Raw genomic sequence first — 26736 nt, 5'->3', positions numbered from 1 at the left:
AAAAATTAAACCGGACACTGTTATTCAATTTTTTAAAATTATTTCAAAGTTAAATTTAATATTGGTGCTCTGTTGGAATGTAACTGTTCCTGATGTTCTTTTTAGACTGATATTTCCAAATGGGCTTCCAAGTGAGTACTCCCTTGTCTCCATCTGGCGGGTAAGAAGAACTACAAAAAAAGATCGGTGGTATCTTTGGCAGATATTTGATCAGTCAGGAGGCAGTCAGGTTAGTGCCAATATATATTTTAATTGTGTGTAATAGTTTGAGTATGTACACAGATATGGTGCGGTGACAGTCCTCTTCTTTACATCTCAGGTAAATGTTGTGGTTGACGGCGACAAGAAGGTGGTGGAGTTTTCTTTCCAGAGCCTGCTGAGGAACACTCTCCGCTACACTTTTAAAAGCCGTGACCTCCATGCCCTGTTTGATCGCCAGTGGCACAAGCTGAGCATTTCTGTACAGACCAACGCTGTCTCCATTTACATGGACTGCAAGCTAATAGAAAGAAGAGCGACTGACGAGAGGGCCAGCATCGACCCCAGTGGGCGCACACTGATCACAACACGAATAGAGGATGGACGGCCTGTAGATGTATGTCCCATGATAAACATGTGTGGAGCACGTTTTTTTTTCTCAACTGCAAATTTAGCAGTTTGTTATTCAATATGTTCACTTGTCCAATATGAAAGCACCCCTACTGCTTTCAAACAACATTCAAAACATGTGTCAGGTGCATCTTAATCAGTTTAAGTCTTCAGTTTTACACATGTTCATGACATACTCAACACATACAGTGCTGTGCAAAACTCTTGGGCCACTCCTCATTTCTTTATATTTTGTTCCCAGTGAGACAGGCTCGAGCAGTTGCTCTTCAGTCTTTCTGAAGGTCTTTCAGAGTTTTTCTTTGGACATTGGATACTTTTTCATTCATTTTCAGTCCACTCCTTGTAACTTCAGGGGATTATTTTATTTATTTGTCAAGACACTTAAATCATAAATCAATCTTGTGTCTACACATAATAGATAATTTGGGAAAGAACCAATTTAAAAAATATCTTTAGGCACTTTGTTTCTAGCAGATTGGTGCCAAACACATATTTTTCCCCCATTTCAAATGCCTGTCAAACAGTCCAGTTTGACAGGCATAAATATTGTTTTTGCACCAATAAGGTGATTCCCAAAGAACCAGATAATTTCAGAAAACTGGACAATTGGAAAGCACAGCTATTTACAACAGATGAACATGATCTGAAAGTCATGTCCTTAAGAAATAGGGGGGGAAAGCAACAAAGATCTGACAGATGCATCTGGCCCATTTGTTGATCCGTCTACGGTTCACTGAAGCCTCAACAGAAATGGCCAAGGAAGAGGAACAGGGAGAAAAGGCTTAGCTATGCTAAATTACATACACAGCCACAAAGTGGCAAAAGGTCTTATGGAGTGATGAATCCAAATTTTAATTTTTGGGGTTCAAATTTATGGAGCAGGTTTGCAGAAAAGCAAATGTCTACAATCACTTGTAAAATATGGTGGAGGCTCTGTAAGGGTTTCAACCAGTGGTGTTGGGGATCTTGTCAAAACTGATGGAATCATGAACACAGAAAAGTACTGGGATGATATGAGATGATGTGGGATGATCTTGAATGAGAACATATTAAAAAGCAACCAACATCCAAAGAAGAGCTTTGTATGTCCTTCACGAAGCCTGGAGAATTATTCCTGAACAGTACTTCAACAAATTACTAGTAAGCTTGACTTCAGGCTGTGCTGAAGATTAAATAATAATAGTGGTGGTCATAGCAAATACTGACTCTCAAGCTCATTTGAATAATATGTTGCATTATAAACTATATTTCCACGTATGTTTGCACATTTTTTAATGAATCGCTGTACCTGTTTCCAATTTTCCTAGCGAAAACGAAAAAAGGAGGGGTGGCTCATAACTTTTCCACCATACTATAATAGATGGATGCTTCTACTGTAGTGTAAGCTTTTAATGTCCCCTTTTGAAAGCTTGTTTTTCGGCTGTCGGCACCTTGTTTTTTTAATCATTTGCATGAGAGGAGGGAGCCTTTTTTTTAGCTAACACTAGCAAGAATGGTTAGCAAGCTACATCTATAGACAATTGGGTTGCTATTAAACAAACAGATAAAATACATGAAATTCAATCAACAGAACTGGAGCAAAAACGTCTTGGACAGGCTTTTAGTAAAGTTTAACCACACAACAAGCCATATCATTTTTCAGATAAATGAATTAAAAATAATCTAAAGGCTACCAGCACCAGAAACAGTCCAGAGATCCAGTTACATCCACCTGTGTGAGTAGAGTTAGCAGACAACTAGCAGCCTAGTCTTCACCCACCTGTCACTTCAAGCAGCAGCAGCGCTTTTAATGCAAATGGGTGACCTATAAACAAAGTAACTCCTGTACAGCTTTTACAAAAGTGGGAAATTAGTTAAAAAGAGCATATTTATTCACTTTTATTCAATAATGCAGTACTGGAGAAGAAAAGTGTTTACTGTGCTGAGCAGTAACCATGTTTATTCATGTTTATTCAAGTCAGGCACTTTAGCGCTGGAGTCTGTTGGGTTGCTTTTGGAGTCAGCCTGAAGTGACTATTCAGTGAACTGCATTTGTTGGCACTTCCGCATTGGCTTCATTTTTCAGCCCCGGAGGTGGCCAAAGTGCCAAAAACAACAAAAGGTCACCTTGCCATTAGGTCAGCCGTGCCTCTGGATAGACCTTGGCTTAAGAAGGATTAACAGCTGACTTTTTATCCTTTGTGACTGATAATAGTATGAGTAACACCTCAAAAAAACCAACAACATAGGTTTCAAATTCTCCTCTGAACCAGTTGCAAGTCATGCAGAAGTTGAAGCTTTTTAAAAATATATGTTATGTTTTTAATGTGGTGCTTTGGAGATGTTTTGCAGGCGACAGGAGTTGCAGCGTTGGGACATTATGGCTACAGTAGCTGACAAGTGAACAAATTGTGCTGTCTGAGCCAGTGAAGTGTAGACATTTGTCAGTTAAAAGAGGAGCATGACGAGATGACGAAACTGTTGAATAATGCTGTGGTTGTCTCCACAGATTGAACTGAAACAATTTCTAATCTACTGTGACCCTTACATAGCTGAGCTGGAAAACTGCTGTGAGCTCCAGGACCCAAAGGTAAAACGCTTTAACGCCTCAGAAAACAACTGAATTTACTATTATTATTATTTTTATTTACAATAAAGACTAAGAGGTAATGAGCTGTAAAAAAAAGACATTTGTGTTTTGTTATGCATTTCACAAGTAAGAAAATAAATTAGGTTACTTTTTTTCTTTAAAAAGTGAAAGACATTTAAGCTTCTTGGTAATCGTGTGCCACATACTGTACGGCTCAACTTTAACCATTACATAAAAGTGTAAGAAGATTTTTGTGTCATCCAAAAGAACGCCTGGCCCCAGTTAGAAATGAAATAAGATAGAACTTCTATCATCATAAAATCATTAAGAGCTAATGTTACGGTGATTCCAAATGGAGACGTGACCTTTGAACTCTTGTCATTGCATCTCTCCCTAAGCATCCTGCCATGTCAGTGTAAAGTTACTCTTAGAGAATTCTCACAACCTTGAGAAGCGCTTATGACAGGTTGTAAGCTTCACATAAGCATAAAAAGGTTGTCTGGGTTAAGTGTGCTGCACGTGACAGTGGCTTGATTTTTTTTTTGCCCTGAAGCAAGAACACAAAGGAAAGCGTCTAAGTAGTGAAATTTCTGTATTGATCCAGTGTGGAGCCGAGAGGACATTTAATGGGACTGCCCCTCCCCTGGTTACAGCTCAGATCCCCTTGATGCTGTCTCAGCCAGCCCCACAGTCCATTGACAGATGTCACTGTCCAGCTGAAAAGGTACACTCAATTCAACCCAGCAGGGGCTTCTAATTGAGTGAATGTAATGGCTGCTGAAACTGAGCCAGCCTTTGATTTGACGCCACGTGTACTCAATCCGATATGGGCATTCTAGAGACATTTAAACACCATTTATATCAAAAACTATTTTTCTGCAATGCCAACCAAACACATTACAGTCTAAATGTATTTACAAATGCAGCTATAATTCTCCCAAGCATGGCAAATATGCACTGTGCAATAGATCTGTGAAGCTGTAAGGAATTCTTTCACCTGCAGATATTAATGTTGCCTTCAATAACAAACTAAGACGGTACAGCCGCAAGGTGATGTCTTTTATCAGTGGAAATAGATGTGAGATACTGGAATATACTCGGATAGTAAAAAAAAAAGAAGATTATATTTTTAAGTAACATATGACTAAAAACATCATTGCTTACTGCAGGTGCAGTATATTACTTGTATTTTTTTACTGGCAAAACAGAAGCAATATTTCTGTTATTTCAAATGCAGTTATGGTCCGATGCTTATACACACTCATCATGCACGTGAATGTCGTGGTAATTTGGGGCTTTTTAAATTTCTTTGAATTGTTCTTTTTCCAAGTTGGAATAACTGTACAACATATATCTTTAATCACTTAAAAAAACAAGAATTTGGTGCATAAGTTTCAGTTTATTTTGGATTTTCTTTCATCCACATAAGGTGAAAAGTATACATACAAGCTCAAATATATAAATATATTCGCAAAACACTAATCTGGATTAGTTGGTGCTTACAGTGTCTTTTGACTTGACAAAGCCAAGTCCTATTGACATCTTACTAATAGTGTGATTGATTACAACTGGTAGTTTCTCTTTGCCAGCATAAAAAAACTGACGAATATCACAAAAATGGGAAAGTCCAAGGTTTTGGATAAACATTAAGGTCGAGGAATGGCTTCACAACAAAATCTACCTAAACACTATGTCTGTGCCAGGATATCAACCACTTTAAATGTACTCTACCAGTTCTGCCAAGAAGAGTGGTCAAATAACCAGTCAGGATTCTGCCAAAAGCACCTGGTTGAGGTGCAACTTCCTAAGGGAAATTTAATCACATTTTAGTGGGTGTGTATGGATATTTGAGGCTGTGTGTAGGCTCTGACCCTGTGTGAATTGGAGAAAATCCAAAATAAATTCAAACTTTTGCACCCAATTGTTCTTTTTTTAAAGTCATTAAAGATGTATGCTGCACAATTCTTCCACCCTGGTAAAAAGAACATTTCGAAGAAATCATTAAAAGCCCAGTATTACCATGGGATTCGTACCCACGATGTGTGTAAGTAAACAGCTGACTGCAACTGTATGTTAAAAGATTCATGCTGTTGATATAAATGTGTCTACGTATAGTTTCAGTCCTGCATGTTATGTGTGCACAGGCTGGTCTTCCAGGCGTAGCTGGACTGCCAGGACAAAAAGGAGATAAAGGGGAAAAGGTAAGGGCCAGATTTTTAGTGCTTTTTGATAAATGTGTTTGTCTTGACATCTATTCAAGGGAAAATGGAGTTGTTCAGGAAATGTTAGTGATTTCACAGAAGTCTCAACTTGATCTTGTCAGCATTGTGTTCAGCACCTTTATTGCAAATGACCATAGTTTTGTTCTCAGATACTCTTAGCTGCAGCTCTGGGTTTGCTTTCTGGGCAGTGTTGCTGGTTTTCCAGGACAGCTACAAGGTCTAAATGTCAAGAAAGACAGAAAGGCCCCGTAGGACGCATTTATACTTCATTGTTAGAGGAAGAGAAATAGAGCTTTCTTTCAGCAGGGAAATATCTATATTGGAATGCCTAGCAAAGTCCATGTTCTGCAGTCAAGGTCCTTTGGAGAAGCTACTGTGCAATTATCTGCAAGCATTCACATTTTCTCCCAAATATCCCAAGCAGTGTGAATTGGTAAATCATACATTTGTTCAATCACTTGAAAATTGGTGTAGTTTAAAAAAAAGATTCATGACAGCTCAATAGACAAGTGGAAATGTAAATTGTAAATGCCCAGTCACTGAAAATTGTGGGTGTCGCGTCAGTTGGAGGACAAGAAAAACATGAAGGAACCATCAAATACCGAGGCAAAAAGTGTTATTATTCCCTAGACAAATCACATTGTTTGGAGAGTCAAATCCCCTTTTAGCTGCCTGTACAAGGTTAAAAAGTGACAAAAGGGAGAAAGCTCTGAATGAAAAGAATTCACAGGGACGAGCAGGTGGTGGTACTGTACGCCTGATAAGACTATATGGCTTTTGGGGGTCAGTATCCTAATTACCATGATGTGGCTGTGGGATTAAGATATGTAGGATGACTGTAAGAGTTTTTGTTCCGTGAAAACCAGTCATTTCTGCAAGGCACAAAAGCATCATTTTAAATCATTTATACCTTTAGCATCCAACTCTGGAATTTGTAATCGGGCTTTTTTGAGCTTTCTACACCGTGAGTTGTTACTGCTGCTAAAGAGGCATCGTGATTAGTGCTGGTAATCCTTTGAACAGCACCAAAAATGTACTGCCTGTGTGCAAGCATATGATTATAGATTGTTTTTCTTTCTAGCAGAGTAAAAAGGACTATATTTCGTCACTTTTGCATGCCAGTTGTCACAATGTCACTGAAAATCTGGAGACACTGAACATCTGTAATTGTTAGAACAGATACATAACAAATAATAAAGACATGGATGCTTAATCCTTTTAACTTTTTTAGCTTTTTATTTTGTTAGCTGATGTTTAAAATAGGCAGCGATCATTTTAAATATCATTTTTAAACTAGCTTTGTTTAAGAAAGAAAGAAAGAAGCAAAGGAAAACAGGTTGCTCTAATCAAATACGTTGATGTGCTATAATTGGCCTCTAATGATTCTTAAATGACCCAGCAGAGATCGGTTCTCAAGCTGTAATGTGTCTGTGCATTTGGAATGTGGTTGAAGTGCTGGTGATTAATTAGTTTCTGGTAATTGGTGTGGGTATTTAAAGTGGGTAAAATATAACAGGCTGCTGGTTCAGTTTGCAGTATAGCAGGCACTGTGCAAGTTGTCAGTGCTTTTGTTACATCAAAAAATAGCCATTTAATGTCCCAGTAAGTGTTAACCTGGTACCTAAACGATGTCCAAATAGCACTTTAGCACATATCTTTTATCTGTCTACAAATAAACCAACAATAATTTGAACATGCTTCTCACCCAGGGCCCTTCCTTTTTTATTGTTATTATTTTTCTGCAGGCCACATCGTGCGCTATGACTCAGTTACTCATACTGTTAACACCTGAAATCTAATTTCAGGTTTTCAACAAATCAATACTTGGCAAGATTTGTTTACTGACTGAACAACAAAATTTATAACAAATCCTATTACTGGCTTGAACACTAAATCAATGGCGTTAAGCAAAGACATGATCAGGGGCCACACATTCATGACTAAGCCATCTCGTTCAATCAGTTAACACACCACCGGTATTAAAAGCAGAAGCTAAAAAGAACCCTGGTGATTTTTTGGTAGTTATATTAGACCAGCTGTTGCGACTGCTGATCAGATAAATGTGATTTTGCTGCCACATTGAATAGAAACTTATACATGAGCTAAACTAAGAGCTAGGCACACTTCATTTACATTTCTAATATAGTTCTATTTTCACCTTTTTTCTTGATCTTTTTATTCACCTCTTCAATCACTTTTTATTCATGCTATGATGTAGTAAATTAGCTGCTCAAAGTGCAGAACACACAAAAACCATCCATCCAGCCACTCTCTTATGCTTATCTAATTCAGGGACGGGGGAGCTGGTGCCTTTCCCCGCTCCTGTAGGGTGAGTGCTGGGGTACACACTGACAGCTTTCTAGTGTGACACAGAGCTACAAAAATCATTTTCAATAAAAATATAATCTGCAATTCAAGTTGAATACTTGTTCATATGCAGATGACAATTGAAATCAATACTTCAGCTATAGCAGCATGAAACCATCTGTGTACTGACAGTAAGATACACACACTGGACACTTTATTAGGTATACCTGTTCATCCACTTAATGATGCAAAAATCTAATCAGCTGATGACATGGCAGCAACATGGCAGATCAGTGTATTTAGGTGTGCAGACATGGTCAACACAGCCTGTTGTTAGAACTTAATTATAAGAATGGGGAAGAAAGGTGGTTTAATTTACTTTGAATGTTGTTGATTTGAGAGATCTGGTCGGTAGTGCCAAACAGGCAGAACCTGCTCATCTGCTGGGATTTTAAACCCTGTAAACCCTTAAAAAATTATAGGATTTGTGAGGAATGGTCTGAAAAAGAGAAAATGTCAAGTATGCAGCTATTCTGTGGATCAAAATGCCTTGGTGATCTCACAAGCCAAAGGAGCATAGCCAGACTGCTTTAAGCTGACCAGCCAGTGTGTGCAGAAGAGCAACTCTGAGCTCTCTGAAGTTACGTTGAAGCAGATGGGCGACATCATCAGAAGACCACACTGGGGACCACTCAACTAAAAAAGAGAAAAACTGAGACTACAATTCACATGGGGTCACCCAGAATCAGAAAATAGAAGATATAAAAATGTCACCTGGTCTAATGAGTTTCTGTTGCAACATTTTATCCTGCCTTTTATCAATGGTTCAGGCTGGTGATGAATGGAGAATATTTTCTTGGTACATTTTCAGCCCCATATAGGCATCATTTTTGCTGACCATATCCACAGTGTACCCATCTTCTGATGGCTGCTTCCAGCAGTATACTGTGCATTATCACCAAGCTTAGATTATCTCAAACTCTATACTCGAATGTACTTAAAGTGCCTCCACAGTCACCAGATGTCATTCCAATAGAGTACCTTTGAGATGTGGTAAAGCGAGAGAGTCACATCATGGATGTGTAGCCAACAAATCTGCAACAACAGTGTGATGCCATCGTGTCAATATGGACAAAAATCTATGTTAAAGTTTTCCATTGTGCTGTTAGATTGATACTGTGAAGAATTAAGGCTTTTCTGAAGGCACAAGGGTCCAACCCAGTACTAACACTGGGTAGCTAATAAAGCTGCCAGTGAGCATATAGTAATGTAGCTAATTTGGCGTTTTAATTAGTCCACAAACCACACATTGAAAGATGATCAATAGTTTTGGTCACCCAATTGTGAAACTGTAAGAGTTATGATTTTGATTTGTCAGGCTGATCTACATGTGATGTCAAACAGTGTAGGCTGTATTCTATTCACTGACAGTAGCTAACCTTTCTACACAAGTGGCAGTTTGTTCTTATAATATTAATTATGCTTTGATAGTCAGTCATTTATTTATTTATTTTATCTTATTTACACTGGCCTTGTTGTAGATTCATCTGTGTGGTATATTATGGTAGCATTTCACTTCTTCTACGTTATATTTAATTCTCATTGATCCCTGAGTTTCTAAGGCCAGTTTCTACCTGTTTCTCCCTGGTGGAGTGGACTTACAGGCGCTAGATGTTTAGAAGAGCTGAAGGTTTGCGTTGTCAGACCACATTCAGGATGCTTTCTGAGAATCATTTCTGTACAAACTCAAAATCCAATTTACAAAAATCTATTTTAAGTTAAGCCAACATTTAGAACTTCCATTTGTTATGAGATAGAGTAGGGTGTGTGTTTCAGTGTGCGATTTTTCACAAGCAATGGGGCAGTGTTTGTGCAGTCTGAGCCATCATAGTTCATTTTGCGCAGTGGAGGGCTTTGCCTGCTTCAAAGGTCCAGAATGATTTTCATTATGGAAACCTAAAGGAAGCGAGGGAGAAATGCAAGTGTTGAAGAGATGTAGCTACCAACTTACAAATCCTTGGCTCCAGAGCTTCAGTCTTAAGAGACATCATTACTTATGACTTGTGCATATCTGTAAAACTGCATAAATGTTCACCAAACTAATTTTTTAGGGGCTTTTAAAATGTAAAAGTACCTTTCCCTAAGCAATTTATTTTCTGCTTTTTTGTTACGTGCACAACGATACACCGCATACTGTTTAAGGGGGGGGGGGGACTGCTGCTTCGTGTGATGCCACCACACTCAATTAAATTATTATCTGCTCTTAAGTGTTAGACGGCTTATTATATTTCATCTCGCCAGCTGTTTTCCTATTATATTATTTGCTTGTTCCTATATATAACACTACAAAGTTGGTGCCATGAAAGTAAATTGTTTTGTGTATGGAGGTACAACATTTACACATCATGCCACTTGATGTAAAGACTTGCATACAGGATACCTTTGTGTTTCTGTCCTTTTAACACAAGCTTCTCCGTCCTGATTGTTGCCTCTGACAGGATTTTGTAAGGAATCTTTAGCTCCTCCATGATTACAGATAGGAATTTATGTTCAGATCATGGGAAAATGGACAAATTATGTAAGGAATTATACATTAGTATAATAAAAACTAGACCTATAGGTTTCTTAAACGCTTTGTTTAGTTTGGCAAGACCCACATGTTGCTGTCATATTGCTAGCCCAGTATTCATGGGACAGTTAAACAATGAGAAACTCTGATTTATATTACAATACATTTAACAAGGGGTAACAAAGTCATATAAAACTCTGTTATTGAGGTAATCTTATAAGACTTGAGAATCTCCTTCTGTATAAGATTAAAAATAGTCTGAGTATACTTACTAACAATTTAGATTGACTTTGTAGAGATTAATCAAAGACATCTGGGCAATTTAGAGCATTTAAACAACCAAAATGAGAAGTGCAGGCCAATCATCGTGACCTACACAGAGGGTTTCTTGGGAAAATGGGTGGGGATTACTTTTGCTGTGTTACTCTGACAGAAAGTACTATCCCGCATTACAGTGAGAATTTGATGGAGGATTCTAATGCAGTGCAAAGGGATTAAACTGCTATGATTAATCCAGAATCCCTCAGGAAATTAAACAGATAAGTAGTGGGTTATAAGAATGCAGCTTACTTGAAAGGAAATCCATTTTCTATGGCCTTGCACATAAACCCTGGTATTACTAGATTTACAGCTCCTGCATGTACTTGCTCAAAAAATAAATAAATAAATAAAACAGAGGCGTAATGGCGAAATTAAAACTTCTTTCCCTTTTACAATACCCATAATTTGTTTTGCACCATTTACAATTCTCATGCCCTTATGGCTTGTGTTTTCAATTAGTACCCCCTAATTCAATTTATACCCATTCTACCTCTAAAGTGAGTTATAATAGGAATTTCACTCAAGATGGTTTATTATTTCACTAACACTTTGACTGGCTGTCAAAACCTTTCATTGCTCCTATTGTAATAATAAGTGTTGTACTATTATTAGCTTTTTAAAAGGTTCGTGTCAGTGGGTGAAAAGAAAACTTTAGTGGGTGAAGAATGAATGGCTGACAGCATTGTGAAATATACATACCACGGACAATGCATGAATGTCTCGCGTCTAATATGAATGCTTAACATGCTACAATTGTTCACATGACCAGTGAATTATCAAATGTTTTGTATTTTTAAAAGGTAGAGTGGACATGCTCAGAATAATGGATGCAATAATAAGGCTCATCGTTTATCCTCCAGCCTAGAAAGCAATTCATTTGTTAAGTTAGCAACATTTTCTTGTACTTTCCAAACAAACCTATTGAGAGCCAGCAAACAGGGCTCGTAATGAAGATGTCACAATGAATGGACATTATGCTTAATTAGATTCTTAGCTTGCAGCATGTTCTACATTTGCTTAATTTGCTAAATAACAGTCCAGCCTCTCCTCTCAGCAGCACTGCGGACAGTACCTCTTTCTTTTATCCTCTCTCCAGTCTGTCTTTACTGTCTATAAAAGTATATCCCTTAAGACACTTAAACTTCTCTTCCTTTTTTGCCCTGTCTTGTCTAACTTTCTAAAAATAATACAGTTATTAAAACAATATGATGACTCCTAATGGGGTTCAGATATGCACGTTCCAGTTGTTGAGAAACAGTATCCTGATCTGCAGCTGCTGAGGTCCTGTGTCAGCAAGAACTCTTGGAGCAGCTGTAGGAGCGAGATCGTTGTTGAAATGACAAGTGTTCATAAAGCTATTCACTAATGTGTGAACGAGAGACCTTTCACTAACAGGTCCCTGTGTTGTTCCTGTTGCAGGGGAACACAGGGGAGGCTGGGCCTACAGGAAACGGAGGACCCAAGGTAGGTCACTCGCTGAATGACTTGCAAAGCTAACACTCCACAGTGTTGCTTTGCCCTCACACTTGTGACTAAGGCTTTGAGGAACGCGGGCTCTACGTTTTTTTTTTTTAAAGATATGTTTTAGTTACAAATTGAGTTAGTGTTGCTGTATGGTATACAGATGCTTAAATAGCAGATGGCTCTTTTGATTAAGTGATTTATGGAATCTGTCAGTGCCCCTCTCTGAGATTATTTTCTAACATTATTGGGTTGATTTACTGGCCTGCTTGTGGTGACCTCATCAGAGCAACACAGAAAACAAAGCAATATCAAAATCGAATGAAATATAAAGGTGCCTGCTCAGTACGGCTACCGCTATCCAGTTCCAACCAAGTTCAGGTCCAACCAGCGGCATTTCTAGCTTGGTTGTGTGCCCCCACCGGACATAGTTGGCAGTTTTCCCGAGTGGGACGCCAGCGAGAGATCATGTCCTTGCCACTGCACTCGAAATCCCGGCTAGATGTTTGGGCTGTCTGTCCTGAGAAGATGTCTTGCATGCGTGAGCCTCAGTTGCACCTTCTTAATGAAGTCCTTCACTGTTGAGTGAAAAACAAGTGACTTGAATAACTTGATGCGCATTTGTGAAAACATGTAATTATGAGTAAAAATTAGGACTCAAGAGTGACAAGCAATTCACAGGAAACTTCAGAGGGCAAGAAAAATGCAGATATCTTTCATATGACATATCAGATTGACGCAGCACTTGTTTTGTTCTTTACTAGTCCAGTCTCGTTCCTGATAGTGTTGAGAAAATTACCGTATTTGCAATTTATTTCACTGCAGTTGCTATTTATTCCCTTGCATATTGCGTTGTGTGATATTGTCATCAGTTAGGTTGTTGACTATCAAATGTGGCATCTCAGATGCATGTGTTAATCTCCTCTGCTTTGGGAGGCCAGCCAACTACTTACAGTAATGCTGGTACAAGGGTGTTGTCTCTATATCTTACACTGAGAATACCTTGCAGTATATCATGGAGTGGAAAGAGGGGGTGTGGGATTTTGATTCTATTCTCAGAAAAACACAGCTAATGCATAACAAGACAAGAAAAACACACATATATCCACCAGATACTACATTGAATTTAGGGATCGATTTTACCGAAGATCGTTGTGGAAGCTGTTTATGCATCGTCAGTAAACAGGATTATTCCTGAATGTGGAATATGGCTTAATCCTGGATCTATATCCGTTAAGCTCACTGTGGGACGACTTATTTGCTCGGGAACCTTGATTTGTGAAATAAGGTATAGCACTTAATGGCACGGCTCTCTCCACTTGTACAGGAGCCAGCAAAAGCAATTTTGTTACACAACAGTGCACAAGAAAAGCACCAGCCGTAGCAGTAGTATTGATAAAGATGCTAATGCACAGTGCCATGTATTGAAGTGTTTTGTAGCTTTGCTCAGTTTTGCATCAATAAGGTTTCTTCCTGACCCAGACATATTTTACTGAAACCTGTGTGTGTGGACTATTGTTATACTCGCCTTTCATCCATCTGTGGGCATCCAGTATGTGCATATGCTCTATACATGCTGCGTGTTCGGAGATGTCTACAGATGGCTGTGGGCACTTTTAGCTAAGACACACAGATTTTCAGACTATTTTGGTCGTCTTAATGTGAGAACAACAATTCCTGCAGCTGTTGGCATTATAAAAGTAATGATATGGTTGCCCTTGGACACTGTAATACTGCAGTTTGCTTGAGCTTTATGGGCCAGCTGAGGTCATTAAACTGTATAGGTTACACTTTCATAAGAGGTTCCAAGACAGCTCACACATTTCTGGCACAGTTCTCCGAAATCACTGGCTGGGCAGCCTGAGAAGAATCACTGATCAGAAAGATATTTGTGGAAATAAGCCCCTAACAGCTTTTTTACTGACTACAAATAATCCCACACATGTTATAGACTTTCCTGAAGCAGAAATGCTGCAGGGAGCTTAATAGCAAATGATACTGCATGTGACTCCTGGATGTGTGGTGTGTGTGGTCTTTCTTCTCCTTAATAAATTCTTGTGTGTTTTTCTGCTGCCATCGCCAAGATCCTTAACTTAGATTCTTAGAACTTCTTTGAAGTTCAGTATTTAACTTTATTCCTTTTTTTTGCCTGTTTGTATTCATGTGAGTGTATTAACATCCACACAATAACTCCAGAGCAGCACATGATAAATATCATACACCACCCAGTGCATCTGTACAGTGGTGTAATTAGTGTGGCGTCCCTTGGGGAAGGAGAGGGGTGGACCTTATACTTACATTTTTATAGGGATAAATGAAAGCACTATAACTCTTTAATGATTTAATTAAAAGTATTTGTGGACTAATGTGTTCCCTAGCTTATGCAATAAATGTCTCATCAGCCACTTATGAAACACTAAAAACTTTTAAAAGCTAACATCTTTTTTGAGCCTCCATGTGTCTCCTTAACCCTACTTTAGCACTGCTGGGTGTCAGAGTGGGGAAAAAAAAGATGAAAGCATAAACTTTTCAAGGGTCTTTTCTGCACCTTTTAACTTTCAGTCTTGTCATTGCAGGGGGAACTTGGATCAGAAGGGCAAAAGGGAATCGATGGAGAGAAAGTAAGTACCACTATCTTCAGCAGACATATATTCCATACCTAGCACATCAACCAGGTCTGGTTTCGTCAGGGAATCAATTCTTATAGGCTTTTCATTTTCTGTGTGATGACCTGGGGGTAGGAGCGCAGCAGAGTTTTTCTGTGTGGCTGTTTTCAGGTGCTTGTCATATCTGAAGCAGAGCAAGGAGTGCTCTAGCCGACATTGTCCTTCTGCAGTGAAATTAATTGATATGCTGCCATAGGCTTGACATACTAATGGACTAAACTCATTTCCCAAATTACTGTAAGCCCTTTCTGTGTCATTTTAGGTTACATTTTATTGCATGCTCTTAAATCTGGCTGCAGTGATTAGACTAATGTATGTAATATACACTCTGATAAGGCGCACTATTAAATGATAATTGTTTTGAATACATATCCATTCGAAAGAAACAACAACAGCACCACTTAGATCTTATTAAGCGTTTTTAGCCACAAGCAAATCTGTTTTCCTTCCTTTAAAGCATAAATTAAATGAAAGCGTGTTTTTTTTCCCTTTTTTTTCTCTCGCTTTGTTGTTTTTTGCTATACTGCTTTTGTTTGCTCACATAGCACAATCTCAGTAGATGTACTGAAAGCTGTGCAGATGGTCAGTTTAAAGTAGCTTAATAAAGGGACTTCTTTTCATCACCATCTCCCACTTGAGTCAACAAACAGCTGCCACAGAAATCAGCCTCCCTGCAGGCTGCGGACCCGTGATCTGCCATATAACAGAGAGAGAAAGTGGATAAAAAAAAAACCGGATAAACATGAGTGTGCGCAGCCAAAAAAGTATTTACTGATTTAATCCAGTAGAATTACCTCCCTGTTTCTTGTAAGTTCTCAGACTGTCAGACACCGATGCGATGGTGCACGCTGCTCCTGATTTAAGGAGAAAAACACAGTGTTGTGTGGTTGGATGCCATACAGTAAACCTGAAAAAAAACCATCTACTGTTTATATTATTTCCTAAGAAATTTTTAAAGAAGTGGTTCAAATAGGAAGGATTGGCTTTGACGAGATAGTCTGTTTTGTCCCTTTTGGAACTGACATCGCTATCGGCTGTTTGAAAAGTGCAGTGAGCTGCTACATTGACAGGATTGGACCAAGGGTCTGCTGAGAGGCGATCCTGCTCCCCTCTGCTCGCTCTTTCTCTGGGTGGCAGGCGTCATTGTTAGTGGTGCTCAGTCATAAACTACTCTGCCACTAGTTTGGTGTGAGGATATATGTTTTCCTAGAGAAGTGACTTGTTTTGATCTTTGTGCATCCCTAGGCGCCGGGGCTTTCTTCGGTCATGCTCAAATGGCTTTTCATGCGTGTGCTGAAGGGATTTATTATACTGTGCCCTACTTCCTTGAGTGATTTGAAACAAAGAAAAAGTTGAGAAATTGAGGTCCTATTTGTGAAGCATTGCTTCTAGCAGGCGTGTTGGTCCAGCATCTCAGATGCCCATTATAGATAATAACGTATGGATCCTGGACGTGCTTAGCCTAGCTTAGCTTGAAGACAGCTGTTCTAGCTAAATCAAAAGTGAAAAAGAAGATACGAGTCCGACCTGCTGTATCTTGTTATCTGGCAAGCTTGCCGCTAGTACATCCAAGAGGCACCTGGGGTTTGCCTTTGAGCTGAGGTCCGTAAACATGTTTTGGACCCGTCTTTGTAGAAAATCACAGAAATGACACTGACATCTATCTTTTCATCTGATGCTGGGAGAGGAAAACAAGTCTATTTTCCCAAAATGTCAGCGCGTTCCTTAGAGAACAGCAAATTTCTGGAGTGTATAGAGAACTTATTCTGCAGTGGATACAGCTTTAAATCAAGCCAAATGCCTTGAGTATTTATTTTTAATTAAGTGATAACAGTTTTATTTACTAAATTGCTTTTTTTCTGCCCCACTTTACTTAAACTTACAAATTTGTGCTAGAAAGCTAGGATCTCGATTCCTTGCACAAGAAATTTTGGGGCACTTCTGTAGCCACATCCTTTAACATACTATATCATCACCCTTGAAACGACATTTCTTCCTCCTGCACCACCAGCTGACGAGCAGTTGTTTTAAGCTGAGATTTTTACCAATTCAATCGGCGTGCTCTGAAATGGCTACTAGCTCATCATCTGTAATTATTGCAGCATAGATAACAACAGAATAAGCTTTCAAACTTGGTGCTGAAGACAGCAGTGAGTGACACTGAACCAGAATAGCAATGCTGAGTGTCATTAAAGCAAGACAATAAGCTGGGAGACTCCAATGCTCTACATGACATGCAGTCATGCGATAATTTCTTCAAATACACACAAGTTTCAGCCATTCATCAACGTCAACACAATGGATTATGTTTCCAGTATGTATCCTTCTAGAAAGAGAATAAATTATGGTACGAATCAAGCTTTCATTATTTGTTTGTCCCTTTTTTCCCACAGCTATGCTTTCTCTGTGAGTCATTTGACTTCTTGATCTAACACTTGCATTCGATTTCGAATAATATGATGGCAGGACACTGTAGACAAATAGATGGGATTTAAACTAGCTCCATGTCTCATCAGTGTGCAGCGAGCATTACAGGATTAAAAACCAGTATCCCCAGTGTCAGGTGATAGGATGAAGCTGAGCCTCATCGACTAAATAAATCTGCAATAAAGCTGGGCCGTCTTTCCAGTTAATCACTTACAGAAATTAGTGCTAAGAGACTCGAAAGTCCTAAAATCGTCATTTGTAGCGAATAAACAGCCCCTAGCAGGAGAAATAAATACTGTCCTTAGTATTGTAATGTCACTTTAAATGAATATACTGTAATTATTGTTTCTGCTTATTTAGAAGGTAAGAAGCAGGGAGCACGGCAAACACACTCCCTGCTTAATAACAACAACGCAGAAAATGTTGTCTGTTTAATGTAAATAAATTAAAAGCTGTCTATGGTGCACAAATGTATTTGATGATTTCAGTTAACCTATTTACTCTGACCACTCCTGTGACTTCATCACCTGATCTGTCCTTTTACTGCAATTAGCTCATATCCCATTTTTAAAGCTGGTGTGTTATTTAAAGCTAGAGTAGACACCCGAGAAGCCGGAATTCTGTGTATGAGCATGTGCTCCGGTATCATTTTGCAGATACACCTCCTATGGGATGGGACGTGTTACTTTGTGGGTAATTCAAGTTACATTCGTGGAGACAGGATGTTCAGCTGAAGAGTGAAGTGTCATAGGAAAAAACAAGGGACTAGTCACACCGATGAAACATGATATCCCTTGTTCTAGATGATCTGTGACAGTGTAGTCTAATATCCTCGCATTACGAGCCATTGTTTGGGTTTCCTGGGTAAATTGTATTTATTCAGAAAGTGCAGAAGCTGTCAGTGCTACAGCCCGATGCCAGTGTGATTAGTCTTATATCAGAATGTACGGGGTAGTGCATTGCTGAGCAAAGGGAAAGTCACAAAAGGCATTTCCTTCTGTAACCTCCATGGCATTTGTACACCAGCACTCAAGATATCTATGTTACTTACAGATCCTGTTCCATGGAGCTTTAAAGGCCTGTCATTCGGTGTAACAGCATTTCCCCACCATAGCATTCAGAATACTTACTATAGTTTTTAATTTAGCCTTCACTCAATAAGGCCAAACCTTGTTTGTGATGATTAAGTTGTTTACAGTAGTTAGAACTTGCAATCATTCTCCTGCTTCTTAGACAAGGGCACCGACCTGCAGCTGCTCTAGTTGGTAAAAGGTAAAAGTAAACACAATTAGACCGCATTTGTTCATCCCTACTTCTCTGGCTCTGTTTATTTGCTTGCTTTAGTTGTCTTGTGCTGGGGAGTTGCCAGATTGTCTTGTCTCCGCTACCTGAGCGAAGAGACACAGTGGTGTGTGTAATTAGCAGGCAAGTGTACACAGCTCCCCACAGTGTTCTGACCTCGTGCTGCAGGAACAACTGCCACACAGTCAGCACCAACTTATTCCCAGCCCCTTCTGCCTCCTTTATCCTCCCCTGTAAATGCAACAAAGCCCCAAGCTTGCAACAGAAGCTAACAATATATCCGGCCCCTGTCTGCATCTCGCTCTTTGTCATCGTGCACCTAAATTAAGCCTATGGGCTCACGACTGAGTCCATTAGATAGAGACAAAGCCTCTTAACCATGCTGTAGTGTAGCAGGAAGGATAATAAAAAAGAAATAAAAATGCACTTTTTTAGATGCTCTCTCTTCAGGTAGCATTTTAGCAATTTAGCAACGGTCAGCCGAGATTATTTTAAACAGCATTATTTCAGAACAATCGCTAAAGCACCGCTTCTTTAACGCCTACATTCATTGATTTGCATTTTGATTAATTGTTTGCTTTTGACTTAGTATCTTATCCATTCCTTGAAATAAATTAAGAACGGGCTTGTTCTTAGGAATCACTTTACATATTGTTGGAGATATTTCATGTAATTACTGTGTACATGAATGGCTCAAACTGCACATTGACTTATAATGAAAAAATATAGGTGTATGGATTCAAATGGTAGTATAGTGTATTTGTTTTTCCTTTTAACCACTTTTGTGCTGAATCTGATTTGACCATTTTTCTATTAACAAACGTATGTATTGTGTCTGACATTTAACTTACTCAGAGGGCATTCTGGGATAGCTTTACACCCTGACAACTGTGTAAAACTGGTAGGTTTCAAATGTACAGTGTTTGCAACAGTAACAACATCAACACCAAAAAAAAAAAAAGATTTTGGCTGAATGGAAAAAGTGGTTCCATCTATTTTTATGAAAGAGATTATTTAAAATAGTTGGTCTGAACTTCTGATATCCTAAAGGAGATAGTGGAATTAAGTGAAACCTTTTTCTATTAACTCTTAATGGTTATCAAACCAGTGTGTTACAAAAATATTAGTACTGTTTCTAAAAAATCAAAAAGTAGCTTTACTACAACATAAAAATATGATATTATATATGTAGATTTTTTTTTTTTGCATTTCTTTGTATTTCGTTTTCCTGTTTTGCTCAGCAATTTTCTTGTACATTTAACTGAGATCCTCCTTATTGGCACCAAATCCAAACTTTTGAAGGCGAACCATTTCTCACTCACCATCGATAACTCCACAGTTTTCCCTTCTCCTCAGGTTAAGAGCCTTGGTGTCATCCTAGACAGTTCACTTTCCTATAAATCTCACATCAATAATCTCACCCGTTCTGCCTACTTCCATCTACGTAACATTAACAGATTGCTTCCTTCTCTTTCCACCCAGTCTACGTCCATTCTTGTCCACAGCCTTGTTACCTCCCGTATTGACTACTGCAATTCTCTTCTGCGTGGTCTCCCCCAAAAATCCCTCCATAAGCTTCAACTGGTTCAGAACTCTGCTGCTCGCATTATCACCAGAACCCCCTCCTACCAGCACATCACCCCTGTTCTTCAGGAACTTCACTGGCTCCCTGTGAAATTCCGGATAATATTCAAACTTCTTCTGCTCACCTTCAAGGCCATTCATAACCTCGCTCCTCCTTACCTTTCTGACCTGTTAACCACTACCTTCCTTCCGCCTCACCACCATGGGAAGCAGAGCTGTCAGCTGCTCTGCTCCCAGGCTGTGGAACTCTCTGCCCCCAGAAATAAGAAACATTGGTTCTCTCCCCCAGTTTAAATCCCAACTCAAAACTCATCTGTTCAAATCTGCATATTCACTGTGAATCCACTGTTTGTTAATTTTATCTTGTGCTTCTGTTTTATTGTTCTTATTCTGCCATTGTTTTACTAAGTGTTTTATCCTATTGTAAAGTGTCCTTGGGTGACTTGAAAGGCGCTCATAAATAAAATTTATTATTATTATTATTATTAAAGCACCAGGTGCTGATGCTATAGTTTGAAATCCACAAGGTCACATTATGGCTATTTAATACCAAAGCTTTAGTCAACAGGCTCAAAGTACAGTTCTGAATTGTACTTTGATTGGCTGCAGGGAAATGTAAAAACAAGAAAAAAGCTTATTAACTGGTAAATTTTTCCCCATCTTTTCATTTTTGTACATCTGTGAAAAATGCTTAACGAAAAATTTGCAAGGCTGCCAAAAACGTCATCCAAAAAAATATGAAGGCTTACTTTTTAATTGCTCTGGTTGTTCTCCAGATGATGTGTAGGCCTGCAGTGCATATCTTATAAACCTTTATAGGTCAGAACAATTGCACAGATGTGCCAAGTTTTCGATCAAGCAAATTTATATTCTAAGCCAATGTGTCTTTTACTACAGTGTGTATTTTTAGTATTTGGAAGAATTAAGACATTCTAACTTTTTTCTGTAAAGCTACTTTGTTAAGTTTTTTAATTAAAATATTTACCAGAAGGAAACCTTTTTGTAGCTCGCAGATTGGCTATGGCAGTTGCAGAGCTTAGTTTGACTGTGTGAATGACTATAATTTAAAATAAGGTGGGAGAGTGACTTGTGGGCTGACTCAATTTTTGTTTGACCTGAATTTTTGACAAGAACATGTGGTGCCCCTGAAAAATAGCTCACCACTTTACAGAAGCTTATTACACTTGTATTATTCGGTTTGAATTATGGCAGTTCCCTGTCAGCTCTTTAGTAAACACATTGTTTTGTGTCTACAATTGGGGAAAAAAGTGCAGCAGAAGGCCACAGTTCCTATTAAAAGCCTTCAAATTTTCCCCTTTTATTGTAAAGAAATTCTCAAATCCTGAAAAGTTCAGAATGAATGAATCGTCTATTCATGTGAACAGCCTGACACGAATATAAGATTACAAAGAAATCCTGCTGTTTTATTAATACTGAATTAAAGAAATGCATCAGCATCACTCCCTGGTTTAATGATGTTATATATTTGAGAAATTGAAGTCAGACGACCCAAATGCAGGACTCATAGGCAGAAGCGGACCTCAAGTGGAAGGCAATTCTTTATTGCAGCTGATGAAGTTAGAAACATAAATCTAAAACGGAGGCAAAACTGAGTTGAAAATCCCAAGAAATCTAGGAAGCTCAGCGGGGAGACAGACAGGCAACTACACAGTACGGCGTGACAAGGAAGAAGTGAAAGATACTGCTATTTATACAAGGATTACTGAGGGGACTGGAAACATCTGGGAAACAAGAAAAAGGTGACAGCAGTCAAGACAAAGACACCGGGGACAGAGTAAATCTAAACAAATGACACAAGAAACAAGTCACTATCAGGAATGCAAAACGAACAACATCATAACAGAACAAAATGCTGATAGCTAAAATGCTATACTAATACCAGAAAAATAGATTGTAAACTAGGAAAATGTTCAAAATTCTACAATTAGTGAACCCAGAACTAGCTGAGAATATAGACAAACCAATCTCAAAGAAAACCTAAATTACAAAACTTAAAACCCTGGAATTTTATTTTGTGTGGTGTGGCATGCCATGGGTAAGATCATTATGAAGCCTGTGAAACTGATGATTATTTAGACTTCTGACTGACATGCTACATCATTATATGACGTAACATGCAATCCATTGCTATCTTGTGTCAGTGTAGTGGAAAGCTTTGGATCCTTCATTTCAATTCAAAATGAAAAAGTCGAACAAATAGTCTGTGACACTGTCATAAAAGATGCCAATATATGGGTCTTATTCAATTTAAATGTACAAATGTATTGGAAATGGCAGGAGTAAGTAATATGTTTCTATAACTTTGTGAGTGAGGGTTGAGTCTGAGTCTGAAGGTTAGGAGCAATCCTCTATGGGAATGAAGAGGAGGGCGATAACATTTTGTTAGAGAGCTTGCTAATGATCTTTTAATAGTGGCTTACAGGAATGAGCAGCGTGGGATTGACAAAACAGTCTCAGTCAATCTTCAACTTCAGACAACTGAATAGAAAATTGCCCGTAGCTATAATGTCCTGCGCTCATATAGATTTAAGCTGTATGGAGGAGTGATAACAAATGGCTGATAATTAGAATGAAGCACAGCTATACTAAAATATCTTTTGTTAGCTTACTGTTTCAGAGCCATGCAAACCGCAGCTCTAACATCTACTAACAACATTTGTCAGTGAGAAACCTGTAATGATTTCTAAATCGTCTTCTTTTGATAACAAACCCAGATTTAAACCTCAAAAACAAAAATGACCTCAACAAGAAGTTGTCAAATTGCAAATATTGTGTCGTGATGTGATGTTAGATATGTGCGTAAAATTTCCCAGTAACCCAAAAACACAGAGCTGTGAAAAGCAGCAATACCTGCCTAATGGTTCCTTTTCTAAAATAGCTGTTACAGATCACAATAACAAGAAAACATGTTTATATTACAAAAGGCGTTTCATTGTAATAAGTCCTCTCATATCGACAGAATCTGCAGTTGTTTTCATCCTCGTTATCAAATGAGCCTTGCGCTCCGATGCTCTTTAATTTCTGCCACAGCTCTGGTAATATTGAAGAGGGGAATTTGCTTCTGGATTCCCTTGTGTCAGATTGCCCCAGCAAAGCGGTTAGGCTGTTGATTTAAAGAAAGAACCGAGCTCACACATGTGCAACTATGAGACAGCTGTTCTATTATTGACAGTGCATGTGGGCTGAGGGACCACATAAATTGATGCAGTCTGATAAAATCACGTCGTTGTCATTTCACTGTTGGTGCAATTTAAAGCGAGGCTTCACTGTAGCTGTCGTTATCTTACAGAAAATAACTTTCCACCACTGTTAGCAAGGCGTCTACTTTCTGAATGGTGTGGCTGAAGACAAGGCTTGCAGGGAACAGGCAATGAATTTGTCTCTGGTAGCAAGACTTAATGTGATAAGGGTAGGTAATCATCCTCTCCAGATATATAATTCACTATTAATAGCCTATCTGACTCTAAATTTAACCATGACAAATTATTGTATTTCTGAGTCATTTTACAGCCCGCTCACGCTCCCCATCTTCCCTGCTCCCCCCTAACCTATTTCAAAGAGTTGGTGCTACTGGCCCAAATGTGTCACACCTAACAAGGCTCGCTGCAAATTTAGCCTGTCAATATGTGTCAAGCCTCATTCATCAGCTATCACTCTTCATCTGAGCCGTCCTCGTACTTTCACAGTTCACCACCGAAAGGTTTGACTTTGCCCCGAGCTTGCATTGGTTCAATCCCACCCCCAGGTTCTTTGCTTTGAGGTTTAAAAGCAATGACAGTCACTGTCCTTGCTAAATGTAAGTGCAACAAGGGAACACAGAGGGAAGGAGCTGGGGGGTAGAGACAGTGTAACCAGCTAATCATGAGCGTCTCCCCATAATTCAGCTACATTGAGTGTCCTGTGACTGACATCACCTGCTCTTTTCTCATTGACCAGTTGTGACAGGCATGAGAATCTCACATCTGCATGGTAGATTTGTTTTCTGAGTGTCAACATACTGACATACAGTAACACATCCGGGGTATTTTTCATTACTTTTTTTTTTAAAATTCCATAATTCTCATTAAAAGGAAAAATGAAGAAAAGATGTGTTGTATATTTTTTGTCCCCAGGGTTTGAAAGGTGACTCAGGGCCAGTTGGTCCAGTTGGTCCCAAAGGAACCAAAGTGAGTGAGTCTGCTGTACATGCTGGGCTGGAAAACATTAGAACAATAATCTTTTTCGTAGTTTGCTTTTCTGTCATCAGGGAATCTGCTTTACTTTCATGAGCTGCAGTCTCGATAATGTGGCTGTCCATCTGTTTGAAGTGCTGCTGTGAATTGCTACTCCAAACATGGCAAACTAAAGGATATTGTTATGGCTTTCATAACTTAGCAAGACCTTATTGATGGCCGTATAGAGTAGCTTTTATCCTGGCAGAGGGAAAATGGTCCACTCTCTCTATTTGTGGAGTATTTATATATTCAAAGTGATATATTTTTGTAATGGGCATGCCCAACAAATCCCTTTATCTTTCCCTTTCTAAACAGGTCTTTTCTGATACTGAAGCTTAGAGATGAAATGGGAAATGCATACCATTGCCTGCAGTTTGCTGGACTACTCATAGGAATAGTATTTGACATTAGGTTTTTAATTCTAGGAATACAATAGTTGCATAGGTATGCCCTGCACAGGTGGCTGTAGCTGGTTCCATAAGTCTGGGGTTTAAGACAAGAGTTTGATGCAAAACCTTGTTCTCATCAGTGACATGAATTAGATTAACTCTTGTAGTGATGTGGAAAATATTGGTCTTTTTAAACTTTTATTTTCATGCCACAGTGGGATTATTTCCCATATATGAGTTGGAATGTTTTTCCTATAATTAGTTGCCATATCTCTTGCTCTTTTATTTTTCTTCCCTTATTAGGGCTTTTTCCCCCTTTTTTCTCTCTCTCTTTGCTGTTGTTGTTGTTGCCTTTTGGTAGAACTCACCGCATAATTGTAGGTGCAATGCACTGTCTGCCAGCCTTGAAGTTATAATGAGGTCTGTGTGTTTCTGTGAAGACAGAGAATCACAGCGTATTTTATCCTGTTTTCCGGATGGGAGGGTGAGAGAGGGGGTGGAGAGAGCGTTTGTTTGTATGGAAGCTGACAGAGAGAGGCAGATTTGGAAGCATAAAGTAATGAGTCCCCTGAATATCCCATAGCAGGCATATTTTAGCTGTGACATTCATTTAGACAACAAAATGGATATGAACTACAAACACCTTCTTCTTCTTCTTTTTTTTCCCCTTTCATGCACATCTGATAAAAGAATATTGGCAGCAGTAAAGTCATCTATTTCTCAGCTCAGTGCTTTATAAATGTTGGGACTGCTGTTAAGAGGGGGTAGGATGGCAGTAATAGTGAACAGTGATCTACAAGTTTTATCTTAAAAGACAAAAAAAACAAGACAGTCAGCAAAAAGGATGTGAGCTCATTGCTTACATTACATTATGTTGGCATCAAAAGGCGTTTTCTCCTTCCTTATATGACTTTTTGTGACCGCCTGTATGTAACAGTCAGCGAACAGTGTTATCATGCCTCCCCCTTGTTAATGCTGCAAAGCTCTCTCATGATGTAGTGTGCCTGCATTTGTTTTAAAGCCTGTCACATTTAATGGCCCACCTGCCAATGTGAAAGTCATCAGACATGCTTCATGTAAGGACATAGTGTAAATACCAGGTAATAGCCTTCTACCGTACATAGTGCTTATATTTGAATATACCTGCTATGAAATGTCATCTTACATGAGCTGACCTTCAGGGTTTTTTCTCACAAACATGATAGATGGCCTTTAGGTTTAATGATTATCAGTCAATAAAAGATTTTATAAATTTAGCTGAGTATGATAAAGAGTTAATGCTGCGCATTTTATTTATTTATTTATTTATTTATTTTTAATTATTGTCTTCTCTTACAGGGTGATACGGGTCTGCCTGGAACTCCAGGGCTGCCTGTAAGTTCACACTTCTTCATTTACATCTCATTATGCCATCTGTGTATGTGTGTGTGTGTTCAAATAAAGTGGTGATGTTAAAATGTACTTATGAGGGTATGAAATGAGATGCATGAAATAGCAAAACTGAGCTTTGTAAATACCACAGCCTTTTGGCAGGCTCTACACATAGTGTTAAAACATCTGGCCCACAGAGATGGAAAGTGGGGCACTCCGGTGAACGCTCTCTGTGTCACATTACCGTCGCCTGGGAATGGGTCAAACGAGGAGCAGATAGATAGGGCTCAGTGGGCGGTTTCACTGGAGCCAAAAAGGATAGGCATGAGCAGCCAGGCAGAGAAGAATGGAGCTCCAAGCCTCGGGCTGGGTGTGGAGTTTGACAGGTAGTCACTGGCTGTATCCTACACGGGTGAGACAAGCACTTACTGGAATGGTATCTGTCCCTGCAGACTTTGTGCATTTACAGACACCCGTGAGAAATGACACCGGGATTTACGTCTTGTATATTTCTCTTGTTTGGCAATATCTAGCAGAAAGAAAACATAAAATCAGACACAAGTTCCACTTCACAACCAAACAGAAGCCGTAGCAGACCACATATACATTAAGTGTATTTACTTGTCTAGTCACCTACAGTACGAACAAGTAGCCCCATAATTTGTTGGACAATAACACAGTTTTTGTAGTTTTGCCTCTGCACA

General features: G+C 39.0%; 1 protein-coding gene across 5 annotated transcripts in view; it reads left to right on the top strand.

Moving 5' to 3' along the window:
- LOC113035410 (uncharacterized) overlaps positions 1-26736 on the top strand; it is a 102530-nt gene that overhangs the window by 8257 nt on the left and 67537 nt on the right. For 2 of the 5 annotated variants that reach the window (XM_026190952.2, XM_026190957.2), the window contains exons 5-13: positions 106-229; positions 320-595; positions 3098-3178; positions 3783-3902; positions 5323-5379; positions 12017-12061; positions 14635-14679; positions 24171-24224; positions 26000-26035. In XM_026190952.2, the coding sequence (XP_026046737.2) occupies positions 106-229; positions 320-595; positions 3098-3178; positions 3783-3902; positions 5323-5379; positions 12017-12061; positions 14635-14679; positions 24171-24224; positions 26000-26035 (838 nt within the window). The remainder of the gene's footprint in view (positions 1-105; positions 230-319; positions 596-3097; positions 3179-3782; positions 3903-5322; positions 5380-12016; positions 12062-14634; positions 14680-24170; positions 24225-25999; positions 26036-26736) is intronic. The other 3 variants (XM_026190955.2, XM_026190954.2, XM_080287810.1) reach the window with 3 other exon arrangements.

Source organism: Astatotilapia calliptera, chromosome 13 (genome assembly GCF_964374335.1).
Source record: "Astatotilapia calliptera chromosome 13, fAstCal68.1, whole genome shotgun sequence".
Taxonomy (NCBI): Eukaryota; Metazoa; Chordata; class Actinopteri; order Cichliformes; family Cichlidae; genus Astatotilapia; species Astatotilapia calliptera.
This window is presented reverse-complemented; position numbering and strand designations above follow the sequence as displayed.